The following is a 24,583-nucleotide window of genomic DNA, read 5'->3' as shown; positions in this document are numbered from 1 at the left end:
GGATATCTTACACGAGAAGATACTGAGAAATCAGAGGGGGCTTTGGTTTACTGTCTCACCCAAAAGACAGCAACTCAGAGATCATTGCTTCAAAATTGTACTGGTGTGTCAACCTAGGACTTTGAGTTCAAGTTTTTGGAATGGGATTTAACTCAAAGTATTCTAATGCAGAGGTAAGAGGACTGCCTAGTGTGCCAGTGGCTCCAGGAATAGCACTATACATATATGGGTGCTCTTCTGTGCCAGAAACTGCCCTTCTCTTATCCCCTTACTTACTCTCCAGAAGGCAAAATTCCATGGCACTGGTATTCTCTCCCAAGTGGACATGTTACAGGTATGGACCCTGATGGTAATGTCAACATTCTATTTAACCTTCAAAGCTGAGCATCCTGTCTTTAACAAACACATAGATATGTAGCCTTTACACCTAGACCACTGGACACAGATCAAGATTCCTGTCTGTTTTCTCCTCTGTACGACTTGACTGTCTTAGAGCAAACTGTAGTCATTTTACTGGGATCAGCTAATTCAGACAGATCAGGCATTGAAACTGGCACCAATTGATTTGATATTGTCAGTACTATGCTTAATAGTGAATTTACAATGCAGTTACCAGGAATCAAAGGCTCCTGAAGTGCCACTAAATCCATTAATAAAGATAATGATTATCACAGCCACCTTGAGTTCTGATTCACCTGTCAGCAGCGGAAAATCATCACAACCAATCCATATTTTACTGAAGCCCAGCGGACTGGAAAATGAATTTCAAGGGGGCACCTCACACAAAACACGGATGAATAATAAAATATACAGATTAATAGACAGACAAATACCTGTTTTTACTGCCTAACCATCCAAAATAACTGAAAAAAATTAAGAAACATTTCTTAGTACTCTCCTTGTTGGAGTGTCTAACATATTGAAATTAATTGACCTTTGCGTAAATCAGATAAACTCAAAGCAAAAGAAAAACACAAAATGAAGATGAGTGAAGAGGAAGGTTACTACCAAAGCAAGCAAGTACAATATTTTAAGATGGGAACAGTTCCAAAAGGCAGATAGAAGTTTTTCCACTTACATTAAACACCAAGAGAAACAATCACAAACAATTAGAACTGCGCTGAGGGTTATTTTTACAACAGTGAAATCTGATCTATACAAATCTTTCACATCATGAATTCAAACAAAAACAAATAAGTATGGGCTTAGACCTCCCCTATTCTAATACACTTGATATGGCACATCACAGATGTGAGATCAATGGAAGAAATAGGGAGTGGGGTGGGGGGTGGGGGGGGGGGGTGAAGGGGCAGAAGGGATTAAAAACTAAGAAAAATATAGACAAGGTAGTCAGCTCTAACTTCTGGGAAATATACAGAGGATGAAGGACAAGTAGCAAAGATACGAGAATGCAATAACATTTTCCAGGAATTCAAGTTTTATACTCATACCTACAGGGGCTTAGGTAATCATAACTTTACATTAAACAAGGAGATAAGTGCCAGTGATTATTCAGAAACAAACAGCAGTTTACAGGTCTTCGTTGATACATAGATCAAGAACTCTGACATCAAATCTTCAACATGAAAATTAATTGAAAGGCAAGTTAAAGCACCTAGTATCTTGTTCAAATAATTTCATCAGTTTAAGGTCATTACAGGGTGCTTACCTTCAGGATTAAAATAAGAAAAGCAGAACTGATGAGGAAAGGGATAAAGCTACTGATGAACCAGCTGATCCACAATATTCCATTAGTCAGCCCCATCATCTTCATCGTCTCCTTCAGTCGTGCCTCCTTCTCATGAACCATCCCTTTGATTATCATTGCAACCGAGTAAATCCAAGCCAATGTCATGAAAAGGGGCAATGAACGGTTCAAAACTCGCAAGAATCTGATTCAAAAGAAAAATGAAATTTATCAGCTATTTAGAAATAGAACAGCTTAATATAGCAAGGAATTTAATTTTATGATTGGGAAGAGGAAATGATTTGGAGCTTCTGATGGATTAGTGGGTTTTCACTGTATGTATCTTAGAGACCAAGAAAATGGGCCAGAAGGTTCAGAGGATAAATTACTGGTCTGTTCTTCATTAGCTACTCATAACCAGGACGATAGTTTGGACATTGCAATCGGCTTCACTGCCTCTGTGTTGGGTCAGAGAAGAGGCTGAAGGGTATGGAAATCAGCCTTGGTTTCAGCTCATGATTGATATGCCATGCATGGTTGACAAATGAGGATAGAGCCAACCTCAGCTGTAATGTGCCATGAATTTAAATACCCTGACAATATTCACTTTCAAAACCAGATATTAAGAATGACCAACTGGATGGGAAAATCAGGAAGTGGCCAGGAACTAAGTGCCAACAAGAATCTGTGTTTGTGAGAGAAAGTGAAAAGAGAGCTGGCAAGGAATCAATGATTCAGCAATGTTACAGTAAACACCCTTAGCTGGTTATCTGGAATTCATTGGATTACTTGGTACAAAGTAACTGAGGTACATTTGAAATATTCAATTCAAGTTTGTTAAATCAAATAATAATTTTATTTTTTTTAAGTTATTCAGCACATTACCCTATTGCAAAATTCAAATTACACTGTTGACTCTGATCTCCAAAGCTGAAGTCTGACTGTGAAATACCTCCAACTACTGGGTCAATTTACACAAAGTCACAAGGTTGTTATCAGTAAGGTAGATCACTTGCCCAGCCAAATTCATCCATACAGAAGAATCCTGAAGTTGTAATCCCCAAGTAATAACCCATTACATTTCAATGTTTCTGGGTGTTTTGATTCCACTAATTTAATTGGAAACCTATGCCATGTTATTGAATTTTTGTTTGATGACAAATTTTGATAGTCATCTTTTAACTGGCTTGTACCTGGTCTCCTTTCATTTCCTCATAGAATTACAGATCATAAGATCGTACAACACCTCGTCCATGCTAACTGTGATGCCTATCTGCGCTAATCCCATTTGCCAGCATTGGGCCGTATTCCTCAATGCCTTTCCTATCTAAGTACCTGTCCAAAACTTGTTAAATGTTGTAATTATATCTGCCTCTACCACCTCTTCTGGCAGCTCAATCAAGATAACCACCACCCCATGGGTGGAAAAACTTAACCCTCAAATCTCCTTTGAATTTCTCCCTTCTCACTTTAAACCTGTGCCCTCTAGTTCTAGTCTTCCCTGCCCTGGGAAAATGACTGACTACCTATCCTATCTTGCCCCTCATAATTTTATAAACCTCAATAAAATCCCACAATCTCCTATGTTCCAGTGAGGATAAACCCAGCATCTCCAATCTCTCATTATAACTACAGCTCTCCATTCAATCATTCTAGGCAACATCCTGGTGAATCTCTTCTGCACTCTCTCTATTGCTGCCACATTCTTCCTGTGGTGTGGTGACCAGAACGATACACAATACTCCAAGTGCAGTGTAATGTATTGTACAGCTGCAACATGATGTCCCAAATCTTCCGCTCAATGCATTGGCCTATGAAGGCAAGTATACCAAATGTCTTCTTCACTACCTAATCCACCTGTGTTGGCACTTTCAGTGAGTTATGGACTTGCACCCCAAGGTTCCGCTATACATCAATGCTCCTGAAGTCCCTGCCTCTATATGCCCGACTAGAATTTGACCTCCCAACATGCATTACCTCACACTTGTCTGGATTAGATTCCATCTGCCACCGCTCCACCCAACTTTTCAGCTGATCTATCCACCGCTGTTTCCTTAAACAACTTTCTTCACTATCTAGGACTCCACCAATTCTTATGTCATCTGCAAACTTACTAATCAGACCACCTATGTTCTCATTCAAATCATATTATATATATATATATATATATCTATCTATCAAACAACAAAGGCCCCTGCACCGCACCACTTGTTAATAGACTTTCAGTCAGAAAAACACCCATCCACCACTGCCCTCTGCCTTCTATTACCAAGTCAATTTTGGATCCAGTTTGCTACAAAGCCTCGAATCCTTGTGCCATAACCTTGTGGACTAGCCCACCATGTGAGACCTTGTGAAAAGCCTTACTGAAGTCCAGGTAAGCAACACCTACCACTCTGCCTTTATCAATTTTTCTTAGATACCCCCTCAAAAACCTCAATCAGATTTGTGAGACATGATCTCCCCTGTACAAAACCATGCTGACTCCTCCTAATCAGCTCCAGCCTTTCCAAGTTAACATAAATCCTATCCCCCAAAATCTTCTAGAACAACTTATCTAAGACTAATGTGAATCTCACCAGCCGGTAGTTTCTAGGTTTGTCCCTTTTTGAACAATGGGAGAACATTAGTTATCCTATTGCAATCTTTTCCTTTCCTTCAATATCTTGTATATCATTGTGCTATCACATCTCAGATGCCTCTCTTCCAGATTGAAGAGCCCAACCCTTTCCATTGCTTTCCAATAACTTTGACTTCAGGAATCAGGCTCATAATCCTTCTCCGCACTGTTTTCAGTGTGAAATGTTCATTTCCAGTCTCTGAGAAACAAGACAGAAGTGGTACAATGCATCTTCCTCTGGTTCACATTCTAAGACTTTAACATTCTGCTGGTTTCATATGTATGGATCGTCATTCCTTCAGGGTATTATGTCAAAATTCTGTCTTTTAATAGATTTTTTTTTGGATAGTTCCGTACATCTCAGTTTCTACCTTAATTGTTCTTTTTACTTTGTTTGCTGTTTGAGAATTCTTAACAGTGATTGGCTGCACAGCCAGCTTGATGATGTCATGGTGCCAGCCACCCTACAGATTCCTGAGATCTGATGTCTGAGAGCAACATGCCAGGGGAAATGAAATCCACACCATAAAGGTGACTAGATCTCTGTGGGCAGCTTTCCTAGCCTTCAGTGACAACTCTGTGACTTTGTCACAGACCACTAAATCAAGGCCAGAATAAATGCTTTTAAATAAATGAAAACTAGCAACTACAAATCCAACTAATTTCTTTCCTGAGGGCATTGACTTTTGCAGGTTTCACTTATGTTTAGTACCAGCTTATACCTCCCTCAAGTAACCAATTTTTATGTGGGACTGTAAACTAATTCTGAAGTGATCGTATCCAATTTGGGAATAAAGTGAACAGCAGAGAAACTGAGGTCAACTGTAATGCACTAGACATCTGCTTATCTAAGATCACACCTAGAATTGAAGTTGGGGTGTACTTGATCCGTGTGTCTCAGTATCATAATGTGCATAGTGTTACTCTATTTGAACAATTAGGGGAGAAGAGTTAGCACTTGTGAACAAATGGGTTGGAGGATAGGCAGATAATTGATGAATAGCTATGTGAATGGGTAGACAGGTGAAATGGTGTGTGTAGAAATGGAAGAATGAGTAGCTGGATGCAGTGATTTATTATTCTGGAATAGCTGAACCTGCAATAAAGTTTCCTTATTCATCCTTGAGTCAGAGAAAAATGTATATTTTTTAAAAAATCACTAATGTAGATCCCAAAGATGAGAAGGAAAATGTAATGTATCATTCGTTATTCTATAGAAATCTATACATTATCATTGATGGCCAAAAACCATCACAATACTGCTTGAGTGACCTTAGTTTTGCTTATGGTACCCTACCAAATCCCATCACATCAATCCACTCCAGATACTGATGATTCAACATAAAGGGATGCTTCCATGCATCAGTCTTAAGCTTATCCTGGAGTTAGTGAATATTACAACGTGCCTCAAATTAGAAAATAAATCACAAGATTCCTGATCACATTCAGCAATATCCCCTGATTGCCCAGGTAGGTATTCTTGTTGTGGGAGTTTTAACACTGAATAAGAGCAGCATGCTAAGTCACAGGGATATTAATGTGGACTCTGACCCATTCCTACATATATTTTTCACTAGTAATTGGATCAGCATTCGGAGTGGGAGCTCTTTGGGTAACGCTCCTCCTATTGTTCAGTGATCAGGATCCTTGCAAAAATCAGCAATTAAACCAATGGAATTTTTGATTTAGTACCACACCAGCAGTATATTCATCAACATATACGTGAAGTTAGATGCTCTTATAATTATAAATTATCTGGACTTTGGACCTGCTCCAACACTCACACATCATCTACATAGCATGGGTATGGCATCTGCTGTAAATAAATCCCAGTCTTCTTGTCTTCACCAGTCTGGACTCGAATAATTGCCTGCTCCACCAAATCCTGGATGTAGACAAATCCACCCCAAACATACCGCAGATCATCAAATGGGTCTGCTGCAGGTCCTGGGTCCCAAAACCTATGAGGCAAAACATCAAAAGAATGGTCATCCCAGTAACCTGAGCAACAAGTGTCAATACTGAGGTGGTGTCTCCCTGCCTTGGATGATACTAGAGTACTCACGTCTCGCAGCTGCTCGATCCGTGCAGAAAAGACATCGCAAAGCTGCAGCCAACAACGGAACACTTCCAATATTACAATGCAAATTTCAGTAAGCCTAGAAATTCATCCTGGGTGGTAGTGCTGTGTATAGAACAGCAACAAGGTTGTAGTTTGCCTCCTAAATTCAGTTCCATTAACTTCAACACAACTCAATTCTGAAGGCAGAATATATTGTGCTGTTTCTTTTAGCATGACTGACAAGGGATCATGTCCAGGCAAATACATCTTACAATTTAAGTTCATTGTGCGCATGCGACTCTAATCTCAGGAAGTTTTCTAGCATCCCTGTTCATGCTAAGTAAACTAACTTTAAACTGATGAGCACGTACTTCTGCTGTGAAATGTGGCAGATGTCATGTTGGTGAAGCATTAACACCTGCACAGCTAATGTCAACATGAAGTAGGCAGAGCAGGCAGATCATGGAGTCAATCAACCTGCAAAATTAATTTCACACCAGCACTGCCATTTTGCAGTGCTTAGTTTACACACTCTCAACTTCACATGGCTGAACATGCATTAAAACACCAAGGAGAATCCCCATCTGTGCTTTATAAAGAGCGTAATCTCAGCTAGTAACTAAGGATGTGAAACTGAGTAATGCTGCAGCTTCATCATTAATGTCTTCCTTCTGTTCCTCTGCTGCCCAACAAGATACACTCCTTGAGTATCCAGAAAAGAAAGACGCAAGAGCAAGTTTATGATGAGGGAAGGAGAATTTGTAAGTCAGAAGGAAGTGACACAGCATGCAAAGAGCATGTCTGGTTATTTGGCCATCATCACTTCCATAGTTTCAGCCTTGCCATCAGCATTGTAATAAAGGCCAGTGCCTTCTTCTCCATGGATGTGCAGTGCAATTCTCATTAAGGAGAACCCCTCCAGCTTTATGGGTTTCTGACACCTTTCCATCCAAGTGAGAGGGAAGAATGTGGGTGAGTACGTGAAATATATTTCAATGATGTGGCTGGCACACTTGAAAAGCTGGCAGTGTTGGCTAACCGTGAGATGAGAGTGTGAGACTTGCAGCAGTGCTAAGCACGATGAAGTTAGTCAATGAGCCATAGTCTAAAGAAATTATAGGCAAGTGATGAGGAGGTGGAGTTGGTACAGTTAGTAGCTTATGACTTTTGAGGATGTACTCACTGACTGAGGTCACTGAACTTCTTGTGACACTGCTCATCTAGGTCCTTGGGGATAACTCCTTTAAGGTTATGGGTGGGAGGTTCAGGGGAGATGTCAGGGGGAGGTTTTTCACCTAGAGTGTGGTTGGTGCATGGAATGCACTGCCTGGGGTGGTGGTGGAGGCAGGTACATTGGACAGGTTCAAGAGTTTGTTGGATAGGCATATGGAGGAATGTGAGATAGAGGGATATGCGGGAGGAAAGGGTTAGATAGTGTGAGGGTGGTTTGATGGACGGCACAACGTGGTGGGCCGAAGGGCCTGTTTTGTGCTCTATGGTTCTAAATCTACATGGCTCTCTGCACTCACTGCCATGACTGGAAAGTTTCCTGTGGGCATTTCTCCTTCTGTTCACCTCCTCCAGCTCAGTGAACTAAAAGCCTGGAGCCCTCTCTCCCACAGTCATTGTTTCCCATTTGCTGCGAACTGCCAGCAGCTGCTCTCCTTTAAGAGATGCCGATCGGCTTTAACCAGTGCAGGCTCCCTTCACTCGTGCTGCCGAGTTGGCTCCCTGCTCTCAGTGAAGTTAGCACCGGCTGTGGGCAGCATCATCATAATAAGCAAGCAACATGAATACAGCATGTTGCCTGCACCGCAATCAATGATTTCAGGTTAACCATGCATCATAGATCCTATTTTGAGGGGTTCATATAATGCCCCCCCTTCCTCCCCCCCCCCACATATTGATGCAAAACTCATGTCTGCAGCATTCCTGTTGTTTTCCTTCCGACATACTTTTGTGCACAACCTTTGCTCATCAGAGCTCCTCAGCCTGTGTGACAGGGAAATTGCAAAGCAGAAAGTAATGTTATTTCTCTCTGTTCTGAGGAACTACTTACCTGGCAGTAGGGAATAAAACAAATAAAGCAAAAATATCATTTAGTGCCTAGCTCATATTACTATCCCCCAAAACTGGGCAAATCCTGGACAGTGTCAAAACACCAAATCCCTTTAAAGTGAATGGAGCGATAACGGGGTGATTAAGATAGCGATTCAAAATGGTCGCTCCTCAAACTGCAATTTTATTATGGTCATTATAATAAAACCAATCAACCCTACACAGTCCTGGTGCCTTTCATGATCTCAGTACTTTTCAGCCAATACAGTACTTCCAAAGTGCAATCACTATTGAAATACAGTGAATAAGCCATCCAATTTGTACCTAGCAAGCTCCTAGAAACAACAATGGGTTAATGACAAGATAATTCATTTTAGGAATGTTGTTTGAGGGTTAATTATTGGACAGGACACCATGAAGAATTGCCCTACTCTTCTAAATAGCATAAGGGAATTTTTACATCCACCTGTGAAGGTGAACAGAAGCTGGGTTCGTTGATTCATCTGAAAGATGTCCAGGGTGTACATTACTTGGAGATATGATGGCCGTTACTTGTCACAGTTTAATGCCATAATTTCCTTGGGATGTGGCTTAGCTTAGCACTTGGCTCAATTACCTATATCAGTAGGCCTACATTTTTGATCATTTCATTCAAATTTCTGGAATGGCTAGGGAACATTACATTTACATAGCCTTAATCTTGACCCTTTCAACTACCAAAACTTTGCATGAAGTATGGCAGAAGCATTTTCATTTGCAACAATTTATGGAGACAGATCAAAAGCAGCTATGAGGCAAATGAGCCCAGATTCTCATACGAATGGAAGACCCAATCAGACCTGTCCTTGATTTTATTGGTCCGAGTGACATCATCAATGTCCATTCTGATCTTGTATTTGATGTGTGGCTGAAGATTATGTAGCTCAGTGCCCATCTGTTCCTCGTTCATAAACACAACGCCAGCCCAGAATTGTCTCTCTGCCAGGAGCTGCAATGCCCGGACCACCAACTTCTCTTCAGTCGGGACAGCTTCTAATTTGTTCAAGGATATGCACTGTCAAGAAAAAACAGGAGATGAGGAATTTAAAATAATGTACTTGAACTTTACTGGGCACAATGATTGGTGTGTTGTCCATAAATAATATTAAAACAGGGGACTAAAGCAGGCTTATGGAAAACCCAAGTCAAAGGTTATTGGACAGGAGATTATCAATGGAAGTTTTGGAAAAAGAGAGAAATGAAGAAGTGGTTTGTTAGATTCTAGATTGTAGCTGGAGGCAAATAAAAACATAGATACTGGAAATATGAAACAAAGACAGAAAACTCTAAAAACACTCAGTTTAGTCAGCATTTGTGAATAATGTTTCTATTGTATGTCTGCAATCAGGGTAAGAATGTTCTGGCAAAGAATGAATTACATTGAAAGTCACAAGTTTTAATTGAAATACTAGGGAGAAAAAAAAATGAGGATTAGAATTTTGCAAGGTGAGAAATTCGGAGCTTTAGAGAAATAAGAGGAAAGGTCAAAGCAGCACCGACTGTAGTAGCATCAAAATAACATAAGGGTCAGCTTACAGTGGCAGTGTCTTGCATTTCTCTTCTTGCTAGGCCTAAATGAATCAATGACAGCATTGACTACGGAAATCAACTATTAAAATTAGTGTTTGTAACACAGGCTTCAGGTGTCAAGGAACAAAGTTTTAGGTACAGTTTCCATGTTGCAACAAACCAGAGGAGCGACCGTATAAATTGAACACTCCAATTTCTATTCAGTGTATGGGGTGTCCTTTAGATGCAACAACCAGTGTATATGTAAAGGTCTCTGCTGTTTACTTGTGAAGAGAGGCAATGTGCAGTGAAAGTGCTCCGCAGAGAACTGAGATTATAAACAGGGCACATCTGGGCCAGGAACACAAATTCTAATGTGGGCTGATCATCAAACAAAATAATTTGAGAGATTTGTTTATCTACCTTCAACCTCTGCCATCCTCCTCTGGGACCCTTCTTATTTCTCTCAGATTTGTCAAGTACCTGTGCTCCTCTGAACTTTCCGCTTTTCAAGCTTCTTGGTATTCACACTGTTGCTTCTTGCATCCATTCAGTGTTGAAATCAAGAACGATCACAGACTGATGATTGTTACAGAATTCCTCACCATGTTCAGACTTCCTTGTTTTCTATGTTCCACAAACATTTAAGCTTGGCATCACCTTGCCACTACTCATTGGATTTGTCTTTTATTCTCTCCCACTCATTTTAAAGTTGGTACTGCCCAACACTGTGAGACTCCACTCAGGTTTTTCATGAGAATAAAAAGCCTTATTTTTTCCAATGTCACAAATGATTGGAAAAAATAAAAAAGGCAAAAACATTTTTAGTGGGACAAATGACCTTGTTTATGAGTTTCATTTGAGAATGACAAAACATTTGGAACAATCTTAGCCAAGGTAGTCAGCTGACATCCAGGAAGGAAAGTTAGCAGAATTGCAAGGTTAGGAGAAGTATTGGTTGTTATGCCGACCACAAGTAAATAACCTGAAACACTCAGGAGAGAAACTGGATAGATTTGGCAAACTGGCAATGGGCAGTTAGGCCATAACAGTTTTTGTTAGTAGCGATTACATGGGAAATTTATGCTCAAAACATGATGATTTTAACAACTAGACAAAAGTTAACCATGCTGTTCCTGGCTTTAGCACTGATATAAGCTTGGCAGTTTCTGCAGTGGCTAGCAGCAGGTAGAGCTGGCCAACAATAATCAAATCCCGGCCATGCAGTTTAAAGGGGGGGGGGGGGGGGTGCCTTACAGCTGCAAACTGTGTTGGAAATTCATATCTGGGACAACTCTGCAATAGGGGTGGCAAACCATAGAAGGCAATGCGTCTCCTATTCCTCAGAGTCTGCTCTATAGCCACCACTGGACAAGGTGAAGAGGCTGAGATACACCTTCCAGCCAGAGATGAACAGATAACCTTCTGGACATATTGTCAAGTGCCAATGGAGAAGGCCACAGGAGAAGTCAATGCCAGGAGTCAAGCCCGGCTTCAGTGCAGGAAGTTAATTACGGATCTCTTATGTGATCGAGGCTAGGGTTTACATCTTTATCATCATTTTGCTCAATGAACTGGGCAAAATGATGATAAAGGTGTAAACCCTAAGGTTTCAACACTGCTCAATGCTATTCAATCCCATCACTTGACTACCAAAATTACTATTGTGCAGGACTCACACATAATATGTCCCACAACCCATCACCTCCCAATACATTTACCAATACCTAAAGATTCATATAGGTTACACATACTGCCAGCTCTTTAACCAGGACAGGTATATCAGCCAAACAATTTTCAAGTTTGCATAGCACTCAGTGGCACACTCCCCCTCTCCAGCAAGTCAGATGGTGTCAGAATGCCAGGGGTTGATTGCTCTTCCACCAAATCACCTCAATCCATCTAACCGAGAAATGTGGGAATAAACACGCAAGTACTTATGGAATAGAAATTCCCTTAAATCCTGTGTTCACGGAAGTGGGTGAAAATTAAACACAGTCCAAGCTTTCTTTATTCTACAAATTATTCAAGCTACTGAACTAAACCAACCACCAGCATGTGTGGATTTAAAAAAACCCTGAAGTTCTGGAGCTCTTAACAAGTTGGACACCTTTTCCTGAATTGGCAGCCTTAGAAATGTTGCAAGTTTTTATAAGAACATACCTCAATGACTTGTGACAAAGAGTTGACCATTTGATCTACTTCTTTGTAAGCTTGTTTCCATGTGTAAACAGATTTTTCACTCTCCTGAGTTTGGTTTGACAGGAAACTAACTATACTTGCTGTACTCCAAGAGGTAGAATTGAGCTGTAGGTCAATGAGGCTGGAGACCGCAGGGTTCTTTAGTATTTCCTGAAAAAGGCAAAACTGTATGAGCCTTCATAAAGGTAATAGGTACATTAACGATGCACACTGTTGAATTGGGCGAAGTCTCCCATTTTTGCCCCTGCGCCAGAACCAAACAGTTTGAGATACTGGTTGACATTCATCCTTATTGGTGAGATTGATGCAGGTAGCTCACAATGATGTGTAAACTATAGGAGGCCTCACGTTGAAACTCAGTCCAGTGAAAGGATGATTATACACCAGTTTACAAACCAGCCTGCTCCAGTACCTGGCATTTCAGAAGGAGCAGCCAGGCCACTGGAGGGACCTGGCCAACACCCAGGCTGTCTGTGATGCACTACTTACAGGCAAATTCATCCTTCATTCAATTAAAAAAAAATCACTATTTTTTAATATATCTGAACAACCAATTTGTGTCAGAGTGTTTTTAAATCAATATCTCTTTTTTTTATTGCAATTACTGTTATGTTGGCAAAACAACAGTCAGTTTGCATCAGAAACTGCCCAAGCTGCAGTGAGATAAGTACCTGTGAAACTGTTTTGAGCTAATTTCAGTCAAAGAGAATACTCACTTTTTCTACATCATGACAAGGGATTTTAAATGTTTGGCTAAAACAGCAAATAGGACCTGGGTTCAAAACCACATTTGGTGAAGTGCTTCCTTGGACATGAACTTCACTGCATGTCAAAACCTGAAATGGTGCGGCAACACACAAAGTTCTGATACAGAAGAATGACTTCTATCAAATAAGGCAAACAAGTACATTTCTGAAAATGAGATACAAACCTGCAGGAGATTGATTTCCTTACTATTTTCCATAAACTTCCAGATCTGCGGCCCAGTTTCGTTCCATGCTCCCCGCACTTCCCGCAACAAACCAAGATCCTCAAATGTTCTGTTAAGCTAACAAACAAGAATGAAGGAAAAGTAATCGCATCGGCAGAGCTGAAAGTCCGCAACATTTTCAAGATGAGATTTTGAATTCCTATTGTTATCCTGAATTCAATCTGCACTGGCCAATTGTACAAACACCCAAATACAATAGCACAAAAGAATTCATTTGATAAGCATTTGTTCAGTTTTAATTTACAATTTACGTCCATGGAGTAATAAAAATAGCCCACTAGACCAGTCAAAATCATTCTGTTTCTTAATATTAGGTGTTTAAGGAACTATATTGATAATGAAGGAGCGTTGATATACAGAGGGACCTTGAAGTGCAACTCTATAGCTGCCTGGCTATGTTGACACAGGTGGCTAGGGTGGTGAAGAAGGCATTTGTTGAGCTTTCCTCCATAGGCTGAGGCATCGAGTATAAGAACTGGGATATCATGCTGCAGCTGTACAAAACATTGATCAGGCCACACTTGGAGTACTGTGTACAGTTCTGGTCACCACACTGCAGGAAGGATGTGGTAGCATTGGAAAGAGTGCAGAAGAGATTCACCAGGATGTTACCTGGAATGGAGAGCTGTATTTATATGGAGGGATTGGAGGAGGCGGGTTTATTCTCACTGGAACGTAGGAGGCTAATGGGTGACCTTATAGAAGTACATAGAAGTATATGGGTGACATCATAGAAGTATGAGGCGCATAGATAGGAGAGACAGAGCCTTTCTCCCCCAGGGTAAGGGATTCTAGAATTAGAGGGCACCAGATTAGAGAGGGGGAAAATTTAAAGGAGATCTTAGGGGTAAGTTTTACACTCAGAGGATGGTGGTTATCTGGAATGAATTGCCAGAAGAGGTGGTAGAGGTAGATACAATTACAATGCCCAAAATGCATTTGAACAATACTTGGATTGGAAAGACGTAGAGGGATACGAGCCTAATGCGGACAAATGGGACTAGCATAGATAGGCATCATGGTTAATGGGGGCAAATGGGAACAGCATAGATAGGCATCACGGTCAGCATGAATGAGGTGGGCTGAGAGGGCCCATTTCTGTGCTGTACGATTCTGTGATTTTATGAAATCTATACAATGTGAAGATTTCTTAAACTTAGTTTGCTGTTCCTTTCCCAGGACATGACTAAGTGTTCACAAAATTATTTATATGCAAGTTGGTGCAAAAATTAGTTTGACCAAGCGAAGAAGCTCCATGTTGCCTCAGGGGTCAAAACAAACTAGATCTCTCAAATACTTCCATCTTGTTCTGGTTTTGCGGTCACTGACTTCAATAACAAAGACTTTAGTGAAGATCGCATTTTTAATCAAAAAGTACCTCTTTCATTATCCTCAGTGTAGCTGGAGTATCTGGAGTGTATAGAATTTTCCCCACAAAAAGTGGCTTGATGCCTCTCCACATAATCCGAGAGACTGGGTTAGATTCAAGAGTCTTAATCAGATCTTTACAGTGAGGTGCTATGCAAAACAAAGAAAGGGATTTGGTTACACAGCTCTCATGTTTTCTGTTTTTTAAAAATTTAAAGTAGCATTTGCATTCTGAGCTCCCATTGCCCGTCACAGAATGGTCTGAAAATCATTCAACATTTCAAAAGAAGTCTGAAAACTTAAGGGGTTAAATCCAAAAACATAGCATTGTTAAAATGGATTTTAAAAAAACTTGCAATTTTACATCATCTTTCACAATCTCAGTGTCCCAATTTGCTTTAAATCCAATGAGGTATTTTTGAAATGTAGTCTGTGTTATAAAGCAGGAAACGTAGCAGTAAATTTGCATACAAGAAGATCCCTTCACAGAAATGTACTAATGCCCAGATTAATCTGAGTTTTTCCAGAGATGCTGATTAAGGGATAAATATTGGCCAGGGCATCAGGAAAAATTCCTTTGTCCTTCTTTTGAAAGATGCCATAAGATTTTTTTTACATCTATCCAAGAGGGTTACTGAAATTACATCTTAACATATACAGCACAGGTTAAATGCACAGTAAAACTTTCTCCACCCTTTCTAATCAGTTACCCACTTAATTCAGAGATGAGGTAATTTTTTTCCCCCTCTTAGACAGTCATGAGTTTTTGGAACTTCTTTCTCAAAGAGCAGAGGAATAAGAGTCTTTGAACATTTTTAAGGAAGAGATAAATTTTTGCTAAGCTAGGGGCAAGAGGTTATTGGTGGGGTAGGGGGGGGTGCGGTGGTAGATGGGAATGCAGGGCTGAGGTTACAGTCGGGTCACCATAATCTCAATGAATGCTCAAAGGGCTCCTCCTGCTTCTAATCCGTATGTTCATATATTACCCGTTCAGGGTCAGCTTCTGTGCAATCCAAGTCTCCATCCTTAATTTCTCCAATTCCTCCTCAATACATTGCACCTATAAAGGTTTTCTTATTTTACTTTTCCTGTTCTCCATTGATTTTGTAACTGTCCAACATGGTTTATGGATGAACTAAAACTTACGACAGCTCAGCAGGTGACAGATCAAAGTTCAGTATCAAAAAACGGCCATGCTACAGTGTGATCACACCTCCCTCTTTGGATGGTGTTTCAGCTCAATTGTACAAAACCTCAGAATTTTACTCGACTCTGAACTGGTTCAGAAAACGTATCTCATCCATCACCAAGACACTCACCTCTAATATGTTGCACAGCTGCCCTTCTCACTATGTTATTGCTTAAACTTATTATCACCACACTGGTATTTTCAAATTTAATTTTGCAAGAGCATCCTTGCTATTTTCTCAATCCCCAGACTCCCTGAATTCCAATTCATCTTGAAATCCATGCCAGATCCCATGGCGCATTCACATATTATCCACCTTTACCAACATAATTTGCACCCTTATTCTTCTAAGCAGCATCCCACATCCTAGCTTCAACTGTTTGCTTCTTCTTTGAAGTCCATCCAGTCCACCTCCTCTGCCTGGCTAAACTTGTTCTTATTCTGCAAAACTTGTCCTTTGACTGCACTCATCCTCCAAACAACAAAACAAAAATGTTGCTATGGAAATAATATGAATTCAAGCTATGCTCGTCTCTTTGTGGGACGTATGAAACATTCCCGAGTCAGGATCTCCCCTGCACCTCTGCCTCACCACTGCATTAATAATTGTACCAAGACTTCATCACATTTGCTGCCAACTTCCACTCTGCTCTCATGTTCACCTGGTCCATATTTGACTCTTTCTTTCCATATATAGAGCGAGATACAGTTGCACAGCCGTTAATTGCTGCCTCACAGCTCCAGGAACACAGGTTTGGTCATGACCTCAGATGTTATCTGTGTGATGTTTGCACACTCTCCGTGACTGTGTAGATTTCCATCATGTGCTCCGGTTTCCTCCAATATCCCAAAGCCACTAGAAATTACCCTCAGTGTAGGAAAATGGAAAAAGAATCAAGGAGGAGTAGATGGGTATCAGAGAGAGAACGATTTGCAGGATACAGGGAAATAAAGAGGGAGAATAGGACTAATGAGCTGAATGGCCTCTTTCTGTATTGCAATGCATGTTATTTAAATAAGCCATCAACCTGAATGCTCTCTATGTTTACACTGATTCCCACAGGTTCCTTGGCTGCACTCCCAGCACCCTGCTCACTCAAAGCACTCCATTCCATTCTCATGGGATCTCTATCTCCAAGGACCCATTTCAACAATGTCACTTTCCACACCAACACTACCCTTCTTCTCAACCGCAGATTCCCCCTGCTATGGTTGACAAGGCTCTCAAATGTGAACATTCCATTTCCTTTGTTCTGCTCACTTCTTTCCCCTCCCAGAACCAGGGGAAGATTCCTCTCATCCTCACTTCCCACTTCATCAACCGTCACATTCAATACAACAGTCTCTGCAATTTCTGACACACACCACCAGCAGACTCATTTTTCTGTCCTTCCTCTGCACAAATTGGACAGATTGTTCCGTTCTGGGTACTCTGGCTTACTCCAGCACTGCTTTTTGTTTTTAAACCTTCCCTTCTCACCTTCCATGTCCTAACAAACTTTCCATGTAAAGCATCAATTTATGTGCATGTCTTTCAATATAGTAAACTGCATTTTCTGCTTCTGATGTGATTTCCTTTATATTAAAGAGATCAAACACAGATTAGATGATTGCTTTACGGAACAGGTTGTCAAATCCAGAGCTTATGATCGCCTGTCATTTTAATTCTGTTTCTATCTCACTCGAACCTCTCTACCCATAACTCCAAAGGAACTCAAAAAAAATTGAGGAACAACATCTCATCTTTGGATTTGGCACATTAGAGAAAAAAAAAATCAAACAATTAGAATGTTGTAATGGTTTCAGAATGCTTCCGAACATCAGAGATATTCATGGCTGTAGGATTCAGACAGCTGCAAATAATTTTTCAGCCTTTTTTAAGCAAAGCTTTTTCTAGTCCTCTCCTAATCCCCCATGCACTGGCTTGTAAGTGCATTGATAAAGGCGGATCCACAAAATGTATGTTCATTTTTACAATGTTGGTGAATAGTTACCAGTGATGGCTCACTTCTGGCAGCAAATTCTAGCCCAACAGATTTCCTTCTTTTAAGATTTATTTAGGGAATAAAATTACACTCACGTGTTGAATTGTCAAATGTGATCATTCCATCATTTGTGCTGTTCCTGCCAAATAAGGCCTTGTAGTCATCATCTTCATACCAGTTCAGTGAAGGTATGCGCAGACCACCTCCATCTGGATGCCCACAAACAATCTTGGATATTGCCTGAAACATCATTTTTGGTGATCCAGTTGTGTTTGGATTTGTTAACCACTGAACTTCATCCCAGAATTCAGAAAAACTCGTCATGTTGGATAACTTGTGATGCAATCATAAGAGGGGATAAAAAAAACACAAATCAGAAGTTTTAGTGGTTGTATTATTATTGAAAAACCCGTAAGGGGCTAAAGTTTGCAGTTCAGGTCACATGCAGCATTGAAAACAAGACAAGGCAGTTAATGGCAATTAATTAACACCTGATGTCAGTCCTAAAGCTCCCTATTAACAATTTGAATTGGTGTGCCTTTGTCTTATGGCATTGTAACAACGTTCCAGGTTTACCTTTCACTATCTCAGATGTCCTTTCATATGCTCCTTTCAAGGGAAAAAAGCCAATGTTGATTCTTATTTGCAATAACTCAGGTTCCTTGGATGATGCTTAGTTCTCTTTATCACCTCCTCGGCTTGAAAGTTTTATGCCCAAGACTAGACAAAGTACTCAAGGTGTGACATATCCACCAAAATGGTACTTGCCAAGAAAATAAAAGCTTCTGCATTTGCCACCTTAAATCCAATGAACACTGAAATTCTTCAAGATTTAGAAAAGATTTTTTTTAATTCTCTCTGGGTCACATGCTCCCCAAATTCCTTTTCTCCAAGTATTAACTTTTGCTACTTCCTTAAAATTAATCAAGGCTCAGTTCCAAGATTCAGAGTCTGTCATGAGCATTACTCCTCCTGTTTGCCCTCACATTCTTCTCCCTACCTATTGATTACCACTATTTTATCTCCATGACAAAAGCAAGTTTCAAATGATCTTTCCAAAAGATCAGTGTTCTCCATGAGAACAACTATCACAGATCAGACCATCAAACAAATTACTTTCTGTCCTGTACTACTACCCATTGGCTCCTAGTGCACATTCCTGTTTAGAAAACTTCATATTATGGACTATATTCATCCACAGTCTCAATTAGAAAACATGATGAATCTTCATTCCTCAACAGGAAGAATGAGCAGAGTGCACACAGAGCAGTACATGCTGCTGGACCAGAATGGGGGAGGAAACAGAAGAAAGGAATTGAGCAGCAGGCTACATTCACCAAGAGTGTCCAAGGAACAATCCTCTCATCATGTCCCTTAGCAAGGAATAATGTGTGAGATTTCTGCAATTCAGTAAGGATACCCTCACTGAGATAAGCCACATCCACAACTTCACTAGGAGAGCAGGGGGAGAAGTACTTTGTTAGTGGCTGTTAAAATCTCTATGGCGATCAACTTCTACAGTGTGGGCTCATTCCTGTCTGGATTTGAAAACATCTACAATGTGACAGCTAGCTGCACACTGTTATAGGCACTCTCTATTCCAAGAGAGTCAACATCATTCTCCCTTAGCAAAGGAGGAGCACCCAGTTTTGCAACATATGAAATTGGAGACGTACCATAACTAAAAAGAATTTTATTTCTTCAATGCACTGTGATAAAGAAACTGAACCAATGAATTAGTGAACAAGTAATTAATACACTGGGACTTACTTTTTGTTCACTAGACTAACTTATTTATTCATTGCTCTACATTCTAAGGGCTCACCTCCGTCTCACATCCATTTATTCATTGCAAATCAGATTAAGGATATCATTTTCCCTTTGTTCAGAGAGCTACCTACATGAAGTCTCCTGGGTTATTTGAACCCAAATCATTAATTTGATTTAGGACCAGAGACATTGAGATTTTCCAGAAGTGTTGATTTTGACAAGTTAAATGCAGAAGCCTTGAAGAGTCTGGCATTTATTTCAAAAGCTATTGAGAGATAACTAATATGTTAAAATGATGACAATTTTGCATGGTGAAGCAAAGCAGAATTAAAATGGTTGTTTTTTTTCCAAATTTGATAGACAATATAAATTATACCCAAAACAATTCTTATTAAGGCAACTAATGAATGTCTTACTGCATTCATTTCTGTACTACTATTTCAAAGTCCAGTTTATTGTCATATGCACAAGTACATGTATGCACAGTACTGTACATATGCAAGTCCACTACTCTCTGCAGCTTCTTACATTCCTGTGCATTCAAATTGCCATAGCAGGCCATAATGAAACCAGTCAGGATACTTTCAACAGTACACCTGTAGGAATTCATTAGAGTGTCAAACCTCCCTTAACCTTCTAAGAAAATAAAGATGCTGGTGCACCTTTGTGGTTTGTAAATCACTCAACATGCATAAGAACCACTAATCATTTAGAGACATTGGGTGAAACTATCTGAATTTCAATAAGCATATCACTACATGTAGCCATTTTGTGCCTATGGAACACATCTCTGAAAGAAGGGTTCCAATCTTTCAGGGTTGTCTTGAAATCACCAATCATTTTTTTTAAAAATCTCTGGAAACTGAGGGGTGCGTTTACATTTTTATGCTTTAAAGATGCTCAGGTTCTGAATGTGCTCATGATTTTATTGACTGTTTTCAGTGTAGTATGGCACAGAGCCATTCACATAATTTAAACAGCAAATCTCGTTACCCATCTCGATTGATGTCACATCTGCTCTTGCTGCCAGCATCAGTGATGGCTTACAGATCATGAGTGATGGGAGTGTTAATAACCTTGGATTAGATCTCAGTCAGGCCATCAAGATAACAACTAAATATAGATATCAGTCAGAATCACTTTGATGACACAGTGGAGCAGAAGTTCACAGCTGCAATGATCACAGGTTTAAGCCTGACCTCTGGTGCTGACTGTGTGGTGTTTTCATGTTCCTCTGTGACTGTGTGGGTTTCCCCCAGGTCCTCTGGTTTCCTCCAGCATCCCAAAGACTTGTGAGTTGGTAAGTAACTTGCCTACTAAAAATCACCCACAGTGTAGGAGGATCAGGGTGGATTGGTGAGCATGTGATACAGAATAGGGTGCAGGGAGATGTGGGTGAATGCAACTGATGACAATGCCTTTGGAGCTGGTATAGACCACTGTGCCGAAGGACCTGTTTCAAGGTCATAAGAAAATATGAGAAATATCTGAACAATCCTTTTCAAATTAACAATTAGAGGAATGCAGATCCTGTTTAGCTACTATGATTTTCTAATGTGATTTTATTATGCTGAAAGGAATTGAGTAACAGCGCAATTCTTTCCAATCTTCTGGGCGAAGAGAGAATGTGTTGAAAGCGGATTAAGTACAAAACAATGCCTTCATACATCCTTTTCCAAAAGAAGCTTTTCTTAAAAGGGTCACTAAAGTCTTTTCATTGTCTGCAATCTCTGCTCCAATACCCCATGAAAATTATGGAGAAAAAGGAAATAAATTCATCAAACCTTAACATTGTAGCCACAAAAAAAAAACTAACCTCATCAGGTTACAAATGGCCACTTTGGACAGAATACTAATGTTAAACCACAGGCTAATAGCAAGTCTTGATAATGTGGAAAGGAAAAAAGCAATAATATTACTGAACAAAAACAAGCCTCAAAAGGATGAACTCAAATTCAATCAGCCGGTTCAAAAAAAAGCTTTATTTTACCAGCCTTCTTCTTGCTCCCTCAATGGACAATTCCAATGATTATGGGCTGCCCTCCAGTGCCTCTGCTGCATAACCATTCTTCGAATGTGAAGCTGCTGGAGGACTTTAAATTTGCAGCATGTTTTAGAGCTCAATGGAATCACGTCGTCAACCATAGTGTTCTGCAGGAATTACCATGAGAAATGCCAGCTGAATTCTGTTTAAAAGAATTGCTTTGGCTTATGGCCTGGGACTGAAGCTTAATGTTGTGCCATACATAACATGGTGAACCAAACACAGACTGGAACACAGAAACAACAATCAACACTCATACAGTGGGCTAGAAATTGTACCAGGCCTGAGAAACTATCAAAAGTAGCACCCGGCTGGGGTTCGTTAGTTTTGTTCAAGGTCCCCCAGTAGCAGTATTCTATCATAAGGTATTGCATGCAACAGAACTGCCCTCCACACTTAAAACTGTAGAGAGGTTTCTCAGTCACAAGCTCCCATCATTGCAGAGCTTGCAGAGGATATCTGAAATAAAATTAGAAACTGCTGGAGATATTCATCAGACAAGGCAGCATCTGCAGAGGGAGAAACTATCACTGTTTTAGGCAGTTGCCCTTTCATTAGAATGGAGCAAATCAGTTAGAAGTAGACTGGTGATGGTGGCAATGTCAGGTGGCAGGAGAACATGGTAATGATATCACTCAATTGATCTAAACATTCATGGAAAGAATGCAGTGTTGTGGGATGATCCAAAATGAAAAACTATGTGAGATGTCGCATTTTTTCATTATTGAATCCTCCAAGCACTGGCTGATGCTTTTCCAAATTTAGTTCAGTGAAACAACATTCCCAGCTTTTTCCTCTCCTCAACCTAATAAATGTATAAAATGGTCAAAAGTCATTAAGCATGTTAACAATAATCTATAAAACCAATAAACCTGCAAGACTGGTCTGTTTAATCATCATCATTCAAAAGGGATTATTTTGCCCTTCACAATGAATGTTTTCGGTATTCACAATTTTTACTCTATCCAGTAGATTTCTTGCCCAGGTTGTGCTGCAACCTCACCAATTGATGATAGTGTCACGTTTGAGGGATGTCCTTCTTTGCCATGCTGAATGGAGTAGGCATGGAAACTCTCCCAGCACATACTCATGTGACTGAGCTGATGCATGTGATGTATGACATCTGATGTTGTGATTACTATGCAGGTGAAACTGGTCCAGTACAATTAATGTCAAAGCCTGAAAAGCAGATTACTTGTATGATGCCTTGTATAAACACAGGATCATTTACTCTCAAATGGTGATCACGAGATTCTGCTGCACCCATTTTAAACACACAATAAGCACTAATTCTGACTTCACCAAACACAACTGTGTTCTGGCACATCACTAACTTTTTAGTGTCTGTCCTATAGCTGTGTATGGTGTATAATGCAAGTGGAAAGGAAGTATGAAATCTTTGTCTCAAATTCACCTACTATCATCTTTTTATGTACATCTTTCACTGGATGAACTACTTTTCCGGCAAAATAGTTGAGGCTGGATGACATGGAGCCGTGGGAACACGCTGGATTCCATTCCTGCTGAGGAATTTGACAAATTCAATGCTGATGAAGTTGTTTTCATTGTTCATCAGAGACAACCCTGGGAGATGGTGTGAAGTGACAGCATTAAGCTGTACACATATCCGTAGGAACTGCTTCCATCTATTTAGATTCTACATTTGCTTTGATCATGATCACTTTTACCCACAAAATGACCTGCAAAATCCCCACATCTCCCTTGACCAAGGCCAACAGGAGTTAATGTTGGATTCTCACAATGCTCTTTACATTATATACATTCTTTCAGTGTCCTCCAACTGCTTGTCTATTCCAAGGCACCAGAAAAATCTTCCGGCAACTTGCTTGATACAAGAGACACCTGGATGTCCTTCATGCAACTGCTTTAGAATAGAAGCTTTTAGTTGTGATGAAATAAATCTGGATTCCCAAAAAAACAAGTCTTTCTGGATGTTTAGATATTTTGTAATGTGGGCATAATGTGTTACCTTCACCTTTATTCTTGCCATGCACGTTGGATGTGTCCCACCTACAAAATGGTTGCATCCTGTCACCTCAAGGTAGCAAACTTCTGGGTTGTAACAATTGTACTGTCCATGTATTCCAGCAGTGATACAATCTCATCCAAACTGTTGCACAACTGTTTTCCACTAGTATTATCAAGGTGCGTTGTTTGCTGTCTGACATCACTGAGCAAGCCCAGCTGCTGCCGTGCATACGCACAACCTCTGCTTAATTTATTCATGTAATGCAGACAAGAGAGGTATTTACTGGCTATTCTTAGGTGCCCTGAAACGGTGGTAATGGGTCTTCTTGAATGACTACATAAATACCTGTTGAACTGTGGAGCTTTCAAAAGGGCTTAAGATCAAATGCATTGTTCTGGGACTAAAGTAACATACAGCCCAATTTCTTCCTTCAAAAGGAAATTAATAAAACAGCTGGGGTTTGGTATCAGTGTGATGTACTTGTCAGTCTCTTTTACTGATACCTGTTTTCATATTCCAGTTTAATTTATTGTTTTGAACCAAATTCAAAATCTCAAGCTCTCTCTGGGATCCAAATTTGTGGTTCCTGGATTGGTAACATAACCATTGCACCACTTTACCACAATATCCCCGTCCAATATCTCCAATTACTTTTCAAAAATTTTTATTATTAGCTTTCTATTACCAGCAGCAGCTGAAGAGAAACAGAATTTATGTCCCAAGTACTGAATTCAGATAGGATGTCTGGAAAGTTAAGCTTATGGCAAGTGGATACTAAAAGGAAGGCTAAATGATGGAACTACAAAGAGGACACGTCATTAATATATGTCTGCATTAGGGCTCGGGAGATTTCCCAATTGCTCTACTGGTGAGCCATCAAATCGTTATACACTCTCAGAAAAGCGGGTTAAATGGGTAAAATTCATGAGACATCTGAGAAAAAATGAATAACAAAGAACACAAGAGAAAGACATGCATACAAAGAGAACAACAGAAAGAGAAATATATCAAATGACATCTATTTTTCTTAATGCTTTCACGGCATCTGTAGGTCCCAAACCATTTCTCG

At 40.1% G+C, this 24,583-nt stretch overlaps 1 protein-coding gene across 2 annotated transcripts in view; it reads right to left on the bottom strand.

Moving 5' to 3' along the window:
* Nucleotides 1–24,583, bottom strand: part of LOC127582352 (phospholipid-transporting ATPase ABCA1-like) — a 139,941-nt gene that overhangs the window by 67,327 nt on the left and 48,031 nt on the right. For both annotated transcript variants that reach the window (XM_052037516.1, XM_052037517.1), the window contains exons 9-15: nt 17,806–18,043; nt 14,547–14,686; nt 13,109–13,225; nt 12,139–12,327; nt 9,267–9,481; nt 6,092–6,268; nt 1,670–1,892 (exon numbers count right to left, since the gene is read on the bottom strand). In XM_052037516.1, the coding sequence (XP_051893476.1) occupies nt 1,670–1,892; nt 6,092–6,268; nt 9,267–9,481; nt 12,139–12,327; nt 13,109–13,225; nt 14,547–14,686; nt 17,806–18,043 (1,299 nt within the window). The remainder of the gene's footprint in view (nt 1–1,669; nt 1,893–6,091; nt 6,269–9,266; nt 9,482–12,138; nt 12,328–13,108; nt 13,226–14,546; nt 14,687–17,805; nt 18,044–24,583) is intronic.

The sequence above is a fragment of the Pristis pectinata genome, chromosome 24, assembly GCF_009764475.1.
Source record: "Pristis pectinata isolate sPriPec2 chromosome 24, sPriPec2.1.pri, whole genome shotgun sequence".
Taxonomy (NCBI): Eukaryota; Metazoa; Chordata; class Chondrichthyes; order Rhinopristiformes; family Pristidae; genus Pristis; species Pristis pectinata.
Note: the sequence above shows the minus strand (reverse complement) of the source record. Positions and strands in the feature narration are given on the sequence as shown.